Source organism: Acomys russatus, chromosome X (assembly GCF_903995435.1).
Source record: "Acomys russatus chromosome X, mAcoRus1.1, whole genome shotgun sequence".
Lineage (NCBI taxonomy): Eukaryota > Metazoa > Chordata > Mammalia > Rodentia > Muridae > Acomys > Acomys russatus.
In genome coordinates this window covers 44,867,064-44,887,316 of record NC_067169.1, presented here as the reverse complement: position 1 = coordinate 44,887,316, position 20,253 = coordinate 44,867,064, and the positions used below count along the sequence as shown (strand labels likewise).

Here is a 20,253-nt window from a genome sequence, read left to right as displayed (position 1 = left end):
TTTCTTTCAAACAGAAAACACTTGGGTTTCTGTGGACAAGGCTGCTTTTTAATGGCATGTTCTCCAAACAGCTGTTAAGCCTCTCCCCCTCCCCAATACCACAGACCACATCTGTTCCCACTGTTGATTAGCTAGAGGGTGGAGAAAGAAGAGAGGCTGTAGCATATGTAATTACCAGTAATTAATTCTTGTTGAGCCTCCTCATTTCCTTCTATTCTAACTCCACCTACTCTTCTTCCTGTCTCTGTTGTAAATTCTATTTCATGTTGGCTACTTGTGGAAAATAATCTTGATGGGTATACAGCTGTTTTCTTAAGGTTTTATATTCACCTTAGAGTGAAGCTTTTGTTTCTTGTTTTTTTGTTTGTTTTTGTTTTTGTGGTGGCAGAATCTCTTGATAACACTCATCAGATAAGAAAATAACTGAACTTAGGCTGGCTTTATGTTGTGTGTCCTTAATGTTACAGATTTTGTTTGCTTTTGTGTAACATTTTCAACTATTGTCATTTTTTATATATATTCTTTGTTAAAGAGACTGTTGCAGGATATGATTTCATGTGAGGAAAACAAATATAAGGTATGGTGCTCACCAGTTTCATTGTGCATTAGCATGCATGGAAACATAGTCGTGTATTTAGCATATAGTAATAGTCACATGTCATGACTTTTAGACCTTGTGGGGAAGTGATGATAGTCTACTTACTTTCTCTTTGTGATAAATTCTAATTAAAATAAATATATCTTTGAACATTTTAGATAACACATTGGAGCAAGAGATATATCATGGATTATTCTTTAATGAAAGTTCATGGTACATGTAATTTACAAATCTTAAAATCTTGGATTTTCAAAATGTGATATGTGTGTGTGTGTGCGTGTGTGTGTGTGTGTGTGTGTGATTTCAAGAGTTTTAAGCAAGACATTAGAAAAATGCTTCCCTTATCTTAGAATTTATTTTAAGTATCAGCTATGATATAGCAGGAAAGAGATGGCATTGGAGGTAATTGTATCTGCTAAAGAGATGATTTATATGTTAACAGACAGTAGTGAAATAATAAGAGAAACTATAAGAACTCTAAGGTTACTAATAGCAGGCATGTTTTTCTCTCCTGCAATAAGAAGGGACATATGCCCAAAGATTCTTGATCATGAGTATATGGACCCAGATAGCATTTTTCTTCTTCTAGAGAGAGCCCTGGGCATTAGCATTGCCCCATAGTCTCCTCCCTCCCTTCCTCCTACCTTTCCTGACCATGGCAGTGATTCCTGTTAGCCAAGTCCAGTTGGCAGTTAGTGATGGGTATCTAGAATATTAGGTCAGCCTTCCAACCCAAGAGAGTGGAATAAAGTGATGGTGAGGTATCTCGCATATTTGGGGTTTTACAGAAGTTTGTCTAAACAAAACAAGACTCCTCTGGCCAGGTGGCGGTGGCACATGCATTTAATCCCAGTACTTGGGAGGCAGAGGCAGGTGGCTGTCTGTGAATTCAAGGCAAGCCTGGTCTACACAGCTGAGGTCCAAGACAGTCAGGCCACACAGAGAAACCCTATTTGGGGTAAAAAAAAAACCTTCCATCTTTAGTAACATGCACCAGATACTCTTGACAATAGGCATATGTCTAGTATGTTTTATGAAAAATCACGTCTCAAGCATGACACTAGGATTATATAGAAGTTATTTTAGTTACAGCTACAGGTTAGTGATTCTCAATAGGGCAAATTTGCACATGTGGTATGCTTGACAATGTCTTTAGATATGCTCAAATATAGGGTTTTTGTTTTGGATCTGATGAAGGATAGTGACATACCTTTTAGTTCCATTAGGATAGGTGTTTGCTAAAGAATGTAATCTGAGAAATGACCATTAATTTTGCCAAGAAGATTTTACCGACAAAAGAGTGATTGGAGTTCTCAGAATGAAGCATAAGTTTTGCACATCAACCAGGAGGCAGTGGTACAAAAATATGAAGAAATGAGGCTGTCATTAATCCGATTGCAATTTCTCAATATAGATTGCAAGTTCTTAAAGGGCTTAAACTGTTTCATTCATCTTCAGTGTTAAGTGCTATGTTGAGTGCTGTAGACTGTCAGTATGTGATTGTCAAGTGAAATTTTTGGTTGGGGAGAAATGTGAGTGAAAGAGGCTCGAGAGGCTAAGAAAAAAGAGAGTCTTACTTGACAGGAATAACTGGATTCTGAGGAAATACGAAGTATAGGCCATAAAGAAGAAAGAACATACTGGTCATTCAATGGAAGCCACTTGAATTGCTAGATATTTGATCCTAGTGACTACTTTTTGAAGAAAAGTATAGTAGGTAGAGTCAAGTATATATAGATGATGTTAAACCATCGCCCCCTCCCCCATCTTGTATCAACATTCTTTTGTAAAAATTAACTACACTGTTTTGTCTGTGCTTCTTTTCAGAGAGCTGGAAATGCATCTAAAGAAAAGTGTTCTGAGATTTGGCATGATTAGTTCAGTCTCTCTGTTTTTATATTCTTTCAGTCCAGCTCTTGGGTCCCATTGCTTTAATTTGCAAACAGTGAAAAGTGTTCGGTTGGAAGTGATCATAATTGCTTTTCTCTTTTTTACATATTTCTTTAGGCTAGTGAAACTCCTTTTATACTTCTTCGCTCAGTGCTGAGTCTCTTGTAAATATTTGTTTAATTAGAAGGATCCTATAGAGTTACTTCTAAGATCATAAACATAAGCAGCAGATTGAGATAGGAAAGTGTGTCATTAGAAAATCTTGACCATCACCATCTCGGCTTTTGAGCTAAGATCAAGTATAGAAAATCTTGACCATTCCATGTTCATTCTTAGGGTTTAAATGTAATATTACTTTGCTACTTGTATCTAGTAGGGTAAGGGTTTAAATGTAACATTACTTTGCTACTTGTAGCTGGTAGGGTTAGGGTTTAAATGAAACATTACTTTGCTACTTGTATCTGTTAGGGTTGTATGCAGAATGTGGAAATCAAAGGAGAGTGGGGGAATTACACTGATAGAACAGTAGAACTATTTTTCTTTCTCTTTGGGACAAAGTCTGGTTAATGTAAATAAAACATTTTTAGTTCATGTGTCAAAGTAAGAAAGCTGTTTGTTTTGAACAGTGTTCACAGGGGCGGTGTGATGGCTCAGCTCTTAAGAGCACTTGCCATGAAGCTGGATTATCCAGCAGTCATGTGGTAGAAGAGAGAACTGACTCCTGCAAAATATCCTATGACATGTGCCTGTTTTCATCGTACCTGTTTTTAGGATGATCTGCAAAGGATTCATACCAAGATGTGGCCAATCAGCCCAGTGTTTCTGTTGCTCCAGTTACAAGCCGTTTTCCTTGCCATGCCTTTCCTACCATGATGGAAAATATCTCCTCAAGCTGTGGTCTAAAATGAATTCCTTCCTCATTTAAGTTGTTTCTTGTCAAGTAATTGGTCAGAACAATAAGAACAGTTGCTAATACAAAGATGTACCAAGTAGCTGCCTGTATTATTTTAGGACCTACTTGCCATCACTATAAAAGTGCTAGTATTAAGGAAGAGGCTATCCTTTGGAAAGAGTTATGCCATTTTGAAAATCGTGTGGAAGCTGTGGATTTGTTATGGAGAGACATGTTAATGTATATATGAATACAGAGATTTATAAGTATGGGGGAATATATTGAGTTAGAGTCACAGTAGGACCAAATATAATTTAAAAATATTTAAATTCATTCTTGTTATATATATAAGATAGTTTAAAATAACCAAATTTGAAATCTGAACTATAGAAAGTAAAATGTCAGTACTAGCTAAAGAGTGTATTGGAAAAAGAAAGTTATTATTGCTTTCATTTGTGATTATGAATTGGCATCATAATAGGATCTTAAGGGATAGGGAATTGTGTAAGTCTTTGGGGGAGGGAAGTTGTTACTGTTCATCAAAGAAATTGATCAGAGTGGGCCAGTTTTGCCTCATATCCACAGGCCTTGTAGCTCTTGATAACCTCTACAAGGACACAGCTAGGAAGTCAGCTGATGGGCATGGAACAGGAGAGAAGAGGGTGGGTGGTGCACAAAAAGGAAGAAGAGAAATTTCTTTTTTTAAAAAAAATATATTTTATTAATTCATTTATATTACATCTCAAGTGTTATCCCATCCCTTGTATCTTCCCATTCCTCCCTCCCTCCCATTGAAGAGAAATTTCTTAAGCCTTCACTTTAAGCCTAGTATCATTTGTTTCTTCTCTTGGTTTAGTTCCTAGCATCTCATTAAACAGAAACCAATAAAGGTATTTTTTCTCTTCCACAGAGTTTTTGGAAAAACTTCACTATTCTCTTATTTCATCTCCTTCAATGTTGGTGAGAGCTGTGGTTTAAGAAATTACTTTGTGTCCTTTATAATAATCTTAAGCCTGCCAGGTTTTTTGTTTTGTTTTCAACACAGGGTCTTACTGTGTAGCTCTGGCTAGCCTGAAACTGAGCATGCAGGCCAGGCTACCTCTGAACTCAGATCCACCTGCATCTGCCTCTAGAGTGCTGGGATTAAAGGTGTGCACTACCATGCCCTGCCCAAGCCAACATGCTTTTGATAAATGCCCCAAGCATTTGGTAGTTAGTTTACCTAAACAATAGAAGAAAGTATGTATTTCTATGGTATCGACAGTTGTATCCCCCCTCACCCCCCCCACCAGCAGGGTTTCTCTGTGTGGACTTACTTTGTAGACCAAGTTGGCTTCGAACTCACAGAGATCCACCTGCCCCTGCCTCCCAAGTGCTGAGATTAAAGGCATGTACCACCATGCCAGGCCAGTTGCAGGATTTTTTAACACTTCCCCTCCCCAGCATAATATATTAAAACTAAGCAGAAAACTTGAAAGAACAAAGACAAAAGTGATGTTTGTTAGTGGCAGTTGGAGATATTTCAGGAGAGTTGAGATGTGAAGAAAAGCCGTGGCCATATTTAGAAAGCTGCCTCAAACCCAAGAGTATCTATTGAAGTAAACTTGATGACAATTTTTTTCCTGTTCATGAATCATTGTATTCCTATAAAAGCGAAAATTCCTCTTCATCTAAACAAATGGCTTCCACATCTGTTTTCTTAGTTTCTCAAAAGGGTGTTTTTGGCTTGCATTTTTTTAAAAAGTGTTTATCTGTTTAAAATGAAATATCATCAAAAGCAGTTTGCATATCAAAATCCAACTTGGTCTTCAACTAACGAGAATTAAGTCAGGACTGATGCAGTGATGATGTTGGTAGTGGTGTAGGGATACATAAAACACATTTTAATTCTGCATAGATAAGTTCTTCTTAGACTGTTGAAATTTTATTGCTTTATGTATAATTATGTATGCCCTTTGGTTTTGAAGACTAATTGATTATGTAACTTTGTAGAACAGTCCAGCATTTAAACACTCTGTTCTCAGTGTTCTAAAGACAAGTATTTTATAGTTCCATTGATGAATAACTGATTTGTAGTTTTGAAATTTTTGCTCCCCCCCCCCTTTTTTTTTTTTTTTTTTTGGTTCCTCTTTACTATGTCACTGAGAGAAGCCCTCTGGTGACTTTTTTTTTTTTAAATCCCAAATGCTTTTATGCTCTTGTGCTTTTCTGAAGCACTTGTTCAGTTCCTTAGTCCCATTTGAGCTTCTGCACCCTCAAGTGTTTTGATTTTATCTTTTTAAATCCTAAGCGTCTTCTTGGGTGACAGGCCACCATGCCCTTGAGCCCATTCTGCCATTTAAAAATAAAGAATGAGAAGCAGCTGAAGTGCTGGCTCTTTCACAGCTGACAGCAATCTGATCTACTGGTTGGAGTCTTTATCTGAGCATCCACATACCAGTGGTGTGTGCCTCATTCTCACCATGCCATCTGCAGTCACGAGGTCCAAGAGGGTAGGAGTGCAGAAAAAGTTATCTGCAAAGAAAAGATACCCACCCACCCCACCCCCCAAATGCCACCACTTTACCTGGCTTCTTACCATCCAGTAGGATTGATGGACCTTGCTTAAGGTCTTTGTATTTCAGAGAAGGCTGCAACAGTCCCTCCACTCTCACTTACTTCTGAGCCCCAGTTGCCTGTCCTATCTATCTAAACAGTGACTTGTTCTGAGGCTCAGTGTCCACGAGAACCATAAGACATTTGCTATTATCAAACCTAACCAGTGACAAAGTGGTAAAATCACTTATGACCTGGTTATAGTTCTCTGGAAATGCATGGAGGACATAATCTGCATATTGAGGAGAACCTGTTCTGGCTTCTGGTTTTGCTTTATTTCAGTTGCTTCGGGGCAGGGCTTTACTCTGTAGCCTAGCCTTGCCGAAATCTCACTATGTATCTCACGCTGGTTTTGAGTTCCTGGTGGTCCTCATACTTCAGCCTCCTGCGTGCTAACATAAGAAAGAACACCTTTCCTTCTATCAGAGGGGAGAGGCAGAGGAGAGGATGGTTATGGAAGACATAAAGAATGTTCTTTCTTGTGATGTAAATTGATCCTTGTTTATTGTTCCCATGAAACTCATCAGCATCATCTCAAAACCAGAGGCAGAGATGGAGGTTTTGACTGCTGTCTGAGTTGTCCCCTGGAGCTGTTTTGGTGTCTTATGAAAAGGCATAGTGTTCCTCCTTTTTGACCTTGTTCAGAATTGCACTAGCCACCTGTTAGGATTGTTCTCATTCAAGGTCATTATGTGGTGCCTGGCTGTCTGACTGGCAGCCTGTGTCAGATTTGTCAGTGGCCCCTCATTTGTGTGACACCTGCCAATTTTGACAGAAAGAATGGGGACAGGATATCTGAAAGGGAATGGAAGGTACTGGAGGAATGAGGGATCAGGAGCTCCTTGGGGCACCTGTCATTTTAATATCATTGGTTGTGGTGTCATCCTTTGCTCAGTTTCCCTTTTCGCTGCTGTGCCTTTCCTGAGTTGTGCTGTCCGTCTCTCAAGACTGTTATTGGTGGGCTGATATTGCTTTGCTTATTCATATATTATACCTCTTTCAAACACTAGATATCTTGTACCCCAAATACCTCACATCCCCTCCCCTATGCCGAACATTTTACCTAGATTTGTTGTTACTGTGGGGTGTGTGTGTGGGCGGGCGAAGTGAACATGCACACATATACACATGCCATGGTACACATGTGGAGATCAAGAAGACAGCTTTCAGGAGTCAGTTTTCTCCTTTCCCTTTTACAAGTGTTCCAGAGTTAGAACTCAGGTCACTGGGCTTGCTCAGTGATGTGCATTTACCCACTGAACCTCTCGTCAGTCCTGTACTCCTCATTTCAATGTTCCTGAAGTACGCCCTATTCAATTTCAAAACTATATTTCCGCAATTCTCTCTTTATGTTAAACCAGAAACATAAGCTTTATACTTGACCCCATTGTTCCCTTGCCCAAAATGCAACCTGTCACTAAGTCTAGATTTCATGTACTAAATCCACTTGATTCTGTATCCTTACTGACACTGTTTCTATGCTCTAACCCACAGAATGCCACTTTGGTCACTGTGTTTGCCTCATGTCTTAAAGACTTTAACTGTGAATCTACTGTGCCACTCCCTAAAGTCCTTTTATGGTATTCTGTCGTAGTTGGGGCTCTTCTCCATTCTCTGAGCATTCTAACCCTACCATATGTTTTATAGTCTTTCCACTGGTGGACTAAAATTGTTGTTTTAAAAACTTTTAGAACAATGTGACTTCATTTTATTACCATTCGCTTTCCTTATGTTATTTGTATTTTCTTTGCGTAGTCTCCCTTTATTCTCCCATTTTTTTGTTATTGTCAGTGATTGGTCTTTCACTTAAATGTAATCTACCTCCAAGAACTGTTCTCTGACTCCTGCCCCAGGGTCCTCCTATCATGTGCATATATATATGTACGTATGCGTGTGCACACACACACACACACACACACACACACACACACACAAACACACAAAAGAATGGGTCTTTTCTTAACATTCATCTTTGTGTTCCTTAGCAGCTAGTGCATGAGAAATTCAACAATTTTTTTTTGGTGAATGAATAAGTGAATTCTTTTAGGAGTTTCTAGACAAAAAGGTAATACAGTGCTTCATATCATTTGTATACAATGCTTCAGCCAATGCCGACTTGAAAGAGTAGAAATCCACTTTGGAAGTAAAGGAGAATTTTATTTTATTTTATTTTGTCACTGAGTAGCAGAATCTTACATATACCTTAAATTACTGCTTCTAGACTGTATTCTTTATCTCAATCCTACATGGCTTTTCTCAAATTTTATTTCATACTTTTCCTGAAAACATAGAAGGTAATGAGATAGGTGAAATGATTGATAAATGAGAACCTGTGATTTGACTGGTTCTCAAATATTTTTATTCTTAAAGAATGCTTGAATGATTGTCTGTGATAAATATTTCTCTGAACAGATAAACACAATTACTTTTTCCTGAAACTAGATCATCTTTCTGAAAGATTTTTTTCTGAAGCGTTCCCCTAAATTTATTTTTTAATTAATTAATTATTTATTTTTGGTTTTTCAAGGCAGGGTTTCTCTGTGTAGCCTTGGCTGTCCTAGACTCACTTTGTAGACCAGGCTGGCCTCGAACTCACAGCTGTCCGTCTGTCTCTGCTTCCCAAGTGCTGGGATTAGAGGCATGTGCTACCACACCTGGCGTTTTGTGCCCCTAAATTTAAAGCATGGCTATCCCATGAAATTGTTTTTAGGACTTCTAATAAGGTAGAGGGTTACAAGGGATACCATTTATTTAAAAAAATGCTGTAAAGGGGCACATTAAAAGATGGTCACCTGTATAACAGAATTTACAATCTGTGTTTAACAAAGGAGTTACCCTCTAAGATATTAGATATGGATGAGCCAAGATAGGGAGAAGATCAGTGTTAGAACACTTCCTGACATGCCTGAAGCCCTGGGTTCAATTTCGAATACTGAAAAATTCAAGTAAAAAGAATAAAAGTTCTTTCTACCACCTGCATGTGCACGGAGAGTAATGAAAGGCATCATACTGACTGTCCTGCTGCGCACTGATCCTAAGAAGGAGATTTGATGAAATCAGAAATGCTTCTGTCAAAACGATATGGCAATTCATTGGTTACTTTCCAACTTCATGTCCTCTAGACTACCAGCTATGTGATCTTTCAGGATTGAGCTTCAGACTATGTCCTTAGTAATGACAAGTGACAACCTGTTAGATCTGTCATTTGTTTGTTAGGGGTTGAGAACTTAAAGTTTTCTAATCAGATTTTCCCATGACCTCAGTTATAAAGAAAATGTTGCAGATTCTAGAAAATGCTAATGTCCTTTTTAGCTGTAAGTATTATCTTGATTGCAGTGCTTCAGAATTGCCCAACTTCATTATCTGAGCATAGCCAGCCTGACGCCTCCTTCTCAAATAGACAATTATGATCAATTAAGCACTTTCAGGCCTTATAGAATACTTAATTTTATTAGTCAATTATTTGTGCTTTGAAAGAGTTAATGGTATCTACCCAGGCCATTATTAGAAATTAGAATGTCCCAAAATAGAAAGGCTATTTCCTTTGTGTGTGGCACTGCAGTGGAAAATGCCAAGCATAGTTTTTACTGAGTTAAAGGGTGAGGAAAGGCGGGGTGGAGGAGAAAGTTACATGTAAATCATTTAGCCATTAACCTAATGGGTGGGTTTATAAATCCTATTACTGTAAGCCCTTTTCATTTCCATTGAGGCCTGGTGCATGCTTGATCCCACTAATGTAAAATTCATTCCATCTAAGTGATTACTGAAGTAAGACATTTTGAGTCAATTTTAATCAGGTTGTGTGAAACTTGCTTGAGTGCTGATGTTCACTAAAGCATGGACATAGCTTGGCCGAATCTTAATTAGTGCCCCCCAGATGAATCAATCAGGGAGTCCACTCTGAGCATTCGGACACATACATGCTTTTTTCGTAAGGGGAATTGTACTATAGATAGGGACTGAAAATGGGAGTGTTTGTAATTTCATGGCCATTCTGTGAATCCCAAGGAGCCAGAAAGTTCTGTTCTTAAGACTCATTTCGGTATCTTTAAGAGTATTTATAAGGTTTAAGCAAATTAAAGTTTCAAATTTGATGAAAAATAAGAACCTTCTTCCTAGAAAATGTATGCATTCAAATCTTTGCTAGGAGTTTTCAGAATTTTCACTGACCTTAGCTTAATATCTTCTGCTTTAGTTTCAGTCTTAGCTTCTTTGGACTTTATTTCTTTTTACAGGGTATTTAGTATTTTAAAAGTGTACAGGCCTATCTATACTTGAGCTCTTGTGTTGGTGAGGAGATTAGATTCAAGTGTGCTTTAAAGCCATCTTTACAAACTTTCCAGGGTCCTATGTGAGATATAACCTCAAATCTGGCATTACTGTTCTAACATAACTCGAACTTCTAAACCAAAGACTGAAGTGGAAGAAGAATGGAGAACTAGCGTGCTGGTTGTGAAAGGGGGTTTTCTTCAAAGTTAGAAGGACAAATATTCACATTAGAGATAAATTGTAAATGTAGAAGAGATTCAATGTAAAATTTGAATCATAGATGGTGCTTTTTTTTTTTTTTTAAAGATTTTTGGATCAAAATTAGAACCCTGTCAAACTATAGGGCAATAATTGAGAGATATTCATTCAAAATATCATTAAATGTGCCTTCTAGGGAGTAGAAACTGTTCAGAATGTATGGCTTAGCCAACATATTTTATATTCTTTACACATGAGTTACCAGATGATTTAGCTAGCTTATGAATTAAGGATATAAAATAAGCTCCATTTACCTGGAGTTGTATAGAAGAGTATATTTTCAGTTAAGTTTATAATTGATGAGCCTTTATTATTGGGCTAGAAATTTTATTTTTTCTCTACTTGTTTATGTAATGTGCATTGTGTTGGAGGATTCAGACTAATTCACCCTTCATTTCTTGAATGGAAAGAGCCAGCATTTAAATATGTATTGTATGTGTGTAGGAGGGGTCTTATAGAGATGAATATCCTGATTTATAAGCTTTGTTCTTTAAAAATGGACCAAGAAAATTTGCTCAACCATGTTCATAGCAGCCTTATTCATAATAGCCAGAACATGGAAACAGCCTAAGTGTCCCTCAGTAGAAGAGTGGATAAAGAAACTGTGGTACATATACACTATGGAATACTACTCAGCTATTAAAAACAAGGAATTCCCGAAATTTGTGGATAAATGGATTGAGCTAGAAATGATCATAATGAGTGAGTTAACCCAGAAGCAGAAAGAATCAAATGGTATATACTCACTTATATCTGCATACTAGCCCAAGGGGCATGTCCCACAAAAGCCTTCACTTACCAGGAAACTGGGACAGAGGGGAAGGCATCCTATTGGGACTCTAAATGAGAGACGCATGGGAGAACAGCAAAATAAAAGGATCCAGAGGGTCCTAGAAATCTACAAGTAGAACAATATGATAGGCAGATTTGGGCCCAGGGGTCCCGCTCAAACTAAGGCACCAGCCAAGGACAATACAGGAGGTAAACTTTAAACCCCTTCCCAGATCTAGCCAATGGTCAGAATATTCTCCACAGTTGAGTGGAGAGTGTGATACGACTTTCTCACGTATTCTGGTGCCTCACATTTGACCATGTCCCCTGGAGGGGGAGACCTGGTGGCACTCAGAGGAAGGACAGCAAGTAGCCAAGAAGAGACTTGATACCCTATGAGAATATATAGGGGGACGTAATCCCCCTCAGGAACAGTCATAGGGGAAGGGAATAATGGGAAAATGGTGGGGGGGAGGAATGGGAGGATACAAGGGATGGGATAAACATTGAGATGTAACAAGAATAAATTAATAAAAAAAAATTAAAAAAAAAAATAAAAATGGACCACTGTGAGTGTTTCTCATTTTACCATAACCTGAGATAATTATTTATTTATTGAATTACTGCTCTGTGCCCAGAATTGTGTAAGGTTTAGTTATGCCATGACCTTTGCCTCTATCCCACCTACAGCCTCTCAGTTTTACTTCTCTTATGTTGGAGAGCACATAGGATTGGCATGCTCATTATTAGTATCATTGCATTATCAAAGCAAGAGAAGACCTCTCATAGGAAGATGTTTCTTACAAGAGAAATGGTTAGTAGGTAATAATAATCTTTATCAAACACTTCTATCTCAGAAAGTATACATACTAACGTATATGCAATGTCATGCTTAATGAATGCCCTACTGTAAGGAATTGTCAATTACTGTCTCTATTTAGTAGTTGAGAAGTTACTGTTTGCTCTGAGTCAAACACTGTTAGGCTTTGCACTTAGGTTGTCTGTGTTAACATTCTTCAGAGAAACTGAACCAGTAAGAGGTAGGGTTTTGAGTTGTAGGGAGGGCACATAAGTAAGAATTTGCTAATGCAATCTGAGAAACCTACATGAGAAACCTACAAGTATAAAATTTGTGGAGCAGGTGGGCAAGCTAGAGACCCAGAAAGTGTGATACTGTGATTGATATTAGAAGGAAGTCCACAGCTGGAATCTCTTCTTTGGAGAGAGCCACAGTCCTTATCATGAGGCCTTCAACTAATTCGATATGGTGGAAGTCGGCTTCACACAAATTCAATGGGTCTTAATCCTGTTTGAAAAACACTTTCAGTGACATCTAGATTAATGTTCGACCAAATCTTTGGATATCTTGGTGTAACTTAGCTGACACAGAATTAGCCATGACATGGTTTTAATCACTGTGGGGAAACTGCATGTGAAAAGCACAGAAGGAAAAACAGAACATGAGCCAGGTTAATGCCACCCACTTGGGAGGTAGGGCCAAGGAGATCTCTGAGTTTTGAGGCCAGCCTGATCTGCAAAGTGAGTTCCAGTCTTGTCAGAGCTATATAATAAGACCTTGTCTTAAAAAAACCAAAAGAATATAAAAGGCCATGGTATGTTTAAAGACCGATGTGGTACCTATTTCACTAAGGAGGCACCAAACTACTATGTTTAATGACCCTAAAATATGTGGAGAAGTACTGGTGAAGAACAAATGTGGGAAACATTAGAAGATAAGGCCTCAAGTAAATCTTGAATCTTAGGATCAAGTGAGGGATCTTGGATTTCATTTCAAGGAAGTATGTTTTAGAATGAATATTGGCAGAGTGTTGAAACTGACTTAGAAGGTACTGATGCTAGAGATAGATTGACTGGTGAGGGTCTGAAGGAATAGCATAGAAATACAGAGGAAGCCCCACATTGCCAAAATATAGTCTAGTATCAGGGGGCATACAGGTTCATTGAATTTTGAAAGGACGTTCACCCTTTGTCTGCTAAACATCTTTAGTGCATGTCTTATAAGGTAGCCCCTCATGACAAAGAATTACCTGGCCTAAATTATAAATGGTTCTGAGGCTGAGAAACTGTGGTGTATTTGTAGATGTGTATGTGCACTTGCTGGAAGTAGAAAAGATAACAGAAAGTATTGGGTGTTTCTGGGTACTGCAAATACAGCCACCCACCCACTTATACTGTAGCCATAACTCTATGTAGACAGTTGGTGAGCACTAGCGGTTTTAGTTATTTTATACTTAATAGTCTTCAATGGTAACCTAGAATATGGAAATCTATTCTTATAGTCAGTGTTGTTGTTGTTGGATATATATATATATATAATCAACAATGAGGACCCAGAGACATAGCTAGTAATTGGCAATTTAGACCAGGACTCAGGTTTTTGACATCTCACTTTTTAAAAAAGTTAGTATTTGTATAATATTATATCTTTACAAAGCACATTCTTGGCATGTAGTTCTCTTTACTTCTGCCCAGCTCAGGGAACTAGGTACTAAGAACACCTCAGTTTTAGAGAGAATAAAATTAATATTAATATCAGTAAACAGCCTACTATCATAAAAGCAGTAATTGTTAAATACAGAAAACAGAATGCTTATTAAGCTCAGCCCCTAATTTTTGAATATTTTATGGAGAAGACATATGTAAAAACTCAGAATAAAAATGGAGAGAAAAAAGCGACCTAATAACATGCTTAAAATAAATGTTCTTCAAGTGGGAAAACTCTGTAACACTGGGTCTTGCTTGGAAATTGCTGAAATTTAGACTTGAAAGCACTTAAATGATGGCTGGATTACCAAATATCATAATATTTATATTTCTTCTTTTTCTTTCCTATCATTCAAAATCCTTCATTTTGCTGCCTCTGTTATGCTAATGTTTAAAATTTTTCCAGTTATTTCTAATTCTGCGTCATTAGTAGCCTTTGAGATTTCAGTAGTCATTCTCCTTATGCATTGTGTGGAATTTGACCTTCTACAATATTTCATTAGTGTGTGGAACTTTCCTTATGTTTGACACATAGATGATACATTGAAGTGGCTTTCTTGTCAGTAGGTTTAATTATTGTAGACATAACTTTGGGGGTAGGACCTTAAACCTAAAACTTTTTTTTTTTTTAACTGTGAAAAACCGATGCTCTCAGTTATTTAGTGTTAGTAAACACTATTACCCCTGGAGAGGGAGACCTGGTGGCACTCAGAGGAAGGACAGCAGGTTGCCAAGAAGAGACTTGATACCCTATGAGCATATACAGGGGGAGGTAATCCCCCTCAGGAACAGTCATAGGGGAGGGGAATAAGGGGAAAATGGGAGGGAGGGAAGAATGAGAGGATACAAGGGATGGGATAACCATTGAGATGTAACAAGAATAAATTAATAAAAAATAAAAATAAGTTAAAAAATCTGTAATAACATCTAAAAATATTTCATAACTTTTGAATGCTTTGCAACACAACAATATTCTTTTGAAAGAAAATATAAATAAATATCCAGTGTCCTGCTGGGTTTGTTAGGAGAATGTACAAATACACATGTCAATAGTAGTCTTAGGTGGCTGTTACTGTTAACCTTTGTGTAGAAAACTTGTACTTTTCTGCTTAATAAACTGCATATTGTAAGTGTATTGCAGAACAAACTATTTTCCTTTAAAAACCAATTTTTTATTTTCAGTTTCATTTTAGTTGTATCACCTTTCTCTTGCCATAGAGGCTCAGTTTGGGGTTAAAATACCTTTTGATATTATTTTAATTATTGCTTTCCCCACCCCCACTCCTTTCCTGTTTCCCCCTCCTCTTCCCCCCTAACCACACTGTTCTGCAAAGCCTGCAATGATTGATATGATGGCAGTGCTGTCATTCTTTTTAACCAAAAAAAAAGTCATTTTTGTTCTAGTTATTTTAATAGAGTCCCATTAAAGATGTATTGCTGACTGAAATATCGGCATGAAGGGCTCTCACTGAGCTGAGCCCAGGAATTAAGAAGTCAGGAAATCGGCTGCTGCATTGCAAGAGAGCCTTGTGTGACACCGAATCTCCTGATTGGGGAGATCATTACTGCTATTATGACTCGACTTGCGTAGGAATTTTAAATTCCATCTGAATGTCAGTAATAACCCTCTTAGCAAATTATCCTGAATAAAATCACGAAGGCATTTTATATAATAGGTGTTGAATTACTGGATAGATTTGCTAATTAAATACTCTTTGTTCTGCTGCAGTTGACATTACAGGGTAAGATCTTGAACAATTATTCTCAACAGCTGTACTTTGTTAAGGGAAAAATTAACCACAAAGTTTATTTTTTTACACTTGAAGTTGGCAGATTTTTGAAATGTGCTTGAAAAAATTCCATCATCCAATTGGTAATGAGTAGCTAAATATGCAGGTGTTGCTGTGAAATCAGATAGCTGCAGACTGCCTTATTAATGAATTTTGCAATCTTTTAGGGCCCTGTTTGCTGGCCGCTGGTGCTTATAAAATGATTTTCTGTCAGAATAGCTGGCTTTAATATTAGACTTGTCACTTTGAAGTGAATTTATGAACGGTCATCTTGTATTCACTGTACCTTGTGTCCAGTTGATTTTTCTAGATACCAGTGGCTATTTTTAAAAATGCATTTCCTCAATGGAGAAAATACCTCTAATGTATCAGGTTTTGATTGTTAGCTTCTAGAACATTCATATGGGCTGGCTTTTGTAATAAGGCTGTGGGACACAATGAAAAGAAAATGAATCCAAAGTCCTGTTTCTGGGTAAAACACAGTTCTAGATCTTCAGGTAAAATCTCAGAACTTAATTTTCCTCATTTGTCACATGGGCCTTGTGAACCTACCTACACTTTAGGGTCATTTATCCATCACCTTCTAGTTGTTCACTAGTAGTCCCCATGTACCAAGCCCTCTGCTAGATGCTAAGTTTTGGAAGTCACTGGGTATCCAACAGCAGAGCCCTCCCCTAGTGAACAGTTTGAATTGAGGCCTGAAGCCTAAGGCAATCTTTGGATGATCGTGTTTGTTATTACTTAGGTAAACATTGGCCTATGTAGGTCACCACAGTATCTACCTTGTAGAGCTGCTTAGTGGAGAAGCACAAGAGGATAGTGGTCAGCCTGGTTACAGTTTGTCTCATACAACATTGGATAAGAGTTGCAGAACTGTGATGAGATGGAGGGCATTGTTACCAGCTCTTGGTAGAGAGCACTGGAGAACATGGTGACTGCAACTACACGCAAAACATAGTATAGGTTCTGTATCTTTTAAATGATAAAATATAACCATTAACCCAATAAGTTCACTTGGAGGAATTGAAATATGGTTTATAATTGCAAAGATTAGAAATAACCTATGTTTATGAATAGAACATTAATCGAATATATGATGATCTCTTTCTATAATAGACTATTAGATAGTCCTTAGAATAAGTAGGCAGTTTATGTATGGTTTTAGAATCATTTCTAAAATGAAAGTATTAGGTGACAAAAGCAGTTTGTATCACAGTCTTGACAGTAGCAGCAGCAGCAGCAGCAACAACAACAACAACCAAACCACTCAAAGGTTTATGCCACCAGAAGAGGGGAGGGTAGTTTTGCTAGCAGGCATCAGATCAGGCTTGGAAATAGTTGAATCTGTGGCAGAGTATAGTGGAAGTGAGTGATGAAAGTTGCCAGGTCATGCTCAGGGATAACAGCATAGATTTGTTAAACATTGTAAGAGAAGAGGAACAGAAATTGGATACTGAATATGTAGTGAAAATGGACAAATTGACTCCTGGGCTACTTCATTTGCAGGTACCAGTTACCTTAGTTACCTAGGGGGCTTATAGAGTGATCACTGTGATGAGAGTAGCTGAGTCGTGTAAGGAGGTGGAGATGAACCTTTGATAAGAAGTTCATCCTCTTTGTGGTTAACTTAATTTGGGCCAATCTCATTATCTCCCTTGCCCCCCAAAATTGTTGGGCATTTTTCTACATTGCATCATCCCATAACTTAACTTTATTGTCTATTGAAAAAATAATTGAGATTACTGTGGGATGTGGCAGTCACTTGCCACACAGATTTTGCTTGCTTGTCATATCTAAGGTCTGTAGGTGTGCTCCTTGGGCCTCCAGAAGCTAGTGGTCTATTTGGGGGCAGGATAACAGTCATTGATGGAATGCATCATTCAGTTACTAGAGAAACAGAGCAAGTACAGGTCAATGAGATTATTCTAGACTGGGGCAGTTAGCTCAGGCTTTATGGAGTAAAGCCTGTGTTAAACTTTGTAAATTATAATCATAGTCAGAGGACTGGGGAAGAAATGGCACTGTGTGGGTGAAGGCAAGAAAAGATGAACCTGTAATTTGGTACCTGATCAAAGACTGTCAAGTTTTTCATGTCCAGCTAGAGGTTTTCTCAAGGAAATAACAGCTGTACAGGGAGAGCTGGGGTTTAGATGTAGCTGTAGAATTCCAGCTTGAACATTTTAGGAGATGTGTCCTGATTCATTAAGTTGATAAGCCTAAGAAAAGTTACTTTACAGCTATCATTCAGCAGTAATTACATAACCCCGGGAGTCGGGTGCTTTCTCAGAGTGTTAGTTTGAACCTTCCAGCATGTTCCTTCATGACCACCACAATTTCTGTTGTTGCTCACTCTCAATATGTAAGGCTGGTTTTCTTCTAATTCTCATGAGTAACAAAAGCCTTTTGCAGAAGTTTCCTAGAGGAATTCTCCTTACCTTTGATTGGCCAAGGTAAATTTGTCATATGAGCATGTCTAAATTGGTAATGTTGCCAGAATGGAATCACAACGTTTTTCTTCTACCATTCCTATGCATCATCTCGGGAGCTCTTTTTAAAAACTTTGGTCAAAAGCCAGACTTGGTGGCACACACCTATAATCCCAGCGCTCGGGAGGCAGAGGCAGGCAGATCTCTGTGTGTTCAAGGCCAGCCTAGTCTTTTAAGTGGGTTCCAAGACAAACAAGCTACACAGAGAAAAAACAAAACAAACAAAAAACGAAAACAAACAAACAAAAAAACCCCAAACAACAAGAAAGATTTTGGTCAAAGGTATTCTGGGCCAGGTATTGGATGGTAGGGGTGGGGGTGGGGTGTGTGTTTGTTTGGGGAGAGTTTTACACCAGGAGACATTTCTGGTTGTCACTACTTTAGGTATTTAAAGATCTTCGCATACATAATTACACTATATAGCCCACATAAAAGTTACTGGCTTAGTGTTATCAGAATTCACCATGACCTGAGCTGGAAAGATGGCTCAGCCCTTAAAGGTTAGGCTCATAACCAAAAATAAAAGAATTCGCCATGTCCCCCAAGGCATGGATACCACTAAGAACTTTTGGAGATCTGAACAAAGTTGGGCAACTGTGAGAAAGGTAGTGAGCAATGAAGATAGGCAGTGATGGATAGATGTATAGGATGCTCCAAAGACAAGCACACTTGTCTTTGTACTCTTTGTCTCTGTACTATGGACAAGAACCTTGAGATTTAAAATAGCTGACATGGTAGGAAGGGAAAAAACACAAATGAAGGCATCCTTCTATCTGGCTAACTGGAAAAGAGACTTCTGATTTAGATGCACGAAGAATTAGTGGAATAGCAACAGTATGGAGTGATTAAGACTTCTGTCCTAGAGCCAGAGTACCTAGTTTTGGACCCTTGTTTTGCTGTGACTAGGAGAGAGAGAGAGAAATCACTTTGTCATTTAGAAGTATCAAATAGGGATATTAATGGTAGTTACCTCTTCGAGATCCTGAAGAAATAAATTACAGAATGCAGGAAGTACTCTGAGCATAGTATCTCATTGCCTGTGCCTCTGTTCTCAATAAATCATATTATTATTTCTTCCTAGTCCTTCACACATTAGATATGATGCTTTGATAGGGTCCAAGGTAATTTATATCTACTTTTGCCTGTGTGCACATAATTTTATGTTTTATAGTCTATAGCCATGTGGGCCTGGGAGCAGACCCCTTCATAATTATCTATATGTTTGTTTTCATTTACTGTTTATTGAAATCTATTGTCCTATTGGGTACTATGCTAACTCCAGGCCATATAGTCACCTTCAAGGAATTTAGTCTAGAAAAAAAGTAAACAATTACTTTGTTTTACAACTTTTAATATTCTGAATATGGGTATGAATTGCTGTATTTTAAGTCCTAGAAAGCTTTTTTTAGTCATGCAATTCTATTAAAATATTAGTACTGAGAATAAAGTGATTTTTGCCATATTATTAAGGGGTATCTTATACATATGTATGAAAGATGTAGAAATACAGATCATTTATCAGCTTACATGTCTCTACTAAGCATAGAGACAAATGTAGATTATATTGGTGTTATTTTTATTTGAGAGTGGTTGTTGTGATGTGTTCAAGAGCTTTAATGATGCTCGGAAGTTGGAAATCTCATGTGCCTTTGTAATTGTGTAACATTAATGTTGACCTTTGTTTTATTTAGATTTTGATGCATACGAAAGAGATGGTACAGAAGGTAACGCTGAACATTTTCATTCTAAAACAACTCTTAAATATCATACCAGGTGACACTTTTTGTTTTCAAGGAAAATTGTAACTCAAACATACCGAGAATTGGTTTTTAGGATGTCTAGTTTACATTTATAATTCCTCCTAATGGATTACAGCTTTTTTCTTGTATCAACACTGATATGATCTAGCCCCTGCTTGAAGCCTGTATGTTTCAGGCAAATTAGTAACGGTGCTAATTAGAGTTTATTTCCATGCCTTTATACTTATGTGCTCCAGCGTTGTTTGTTATGATTGATTTTTTTTTTTTTTTTTTGGGCACTCTTCATATTCTACTAAATACTGTTTGAGAATTTAATAAATATCTGTGCAAGAATTTTTTAAATCCATATTTTTGCTTCTCAAACTGCCATGACCACTAAACACATGGCACAATGGCTAAATATACACTGTGTTCCCTAGCCTTATTCTTACTTTTATTA

General features: G+C 37.7%; 1 protein-coding gene across 1 annotated transcript in view; it reads left to right on the top strand.

Moving 5' to 3' along the window:
• The window catches only part of Pola1 (DNA polymerase alpha 1, catalytic subunit), a 310,463-nt gene that overhangs the window by 104,968 nt on the left and 185,242 nt on the right, over positions 1 to 20,253 (top strand). The window contains exon 27 of the mRNA XM_051142383.1: positions 19,746 to 19,778. Within this exon, the coding sequence (XP_050998340.1) occupies positions 19,746 to 19,778 (33 nt within the window). The remainder of the gene's footprint in view (positions 1 to 19,745; positions 19,779 to 20,253) is intronic.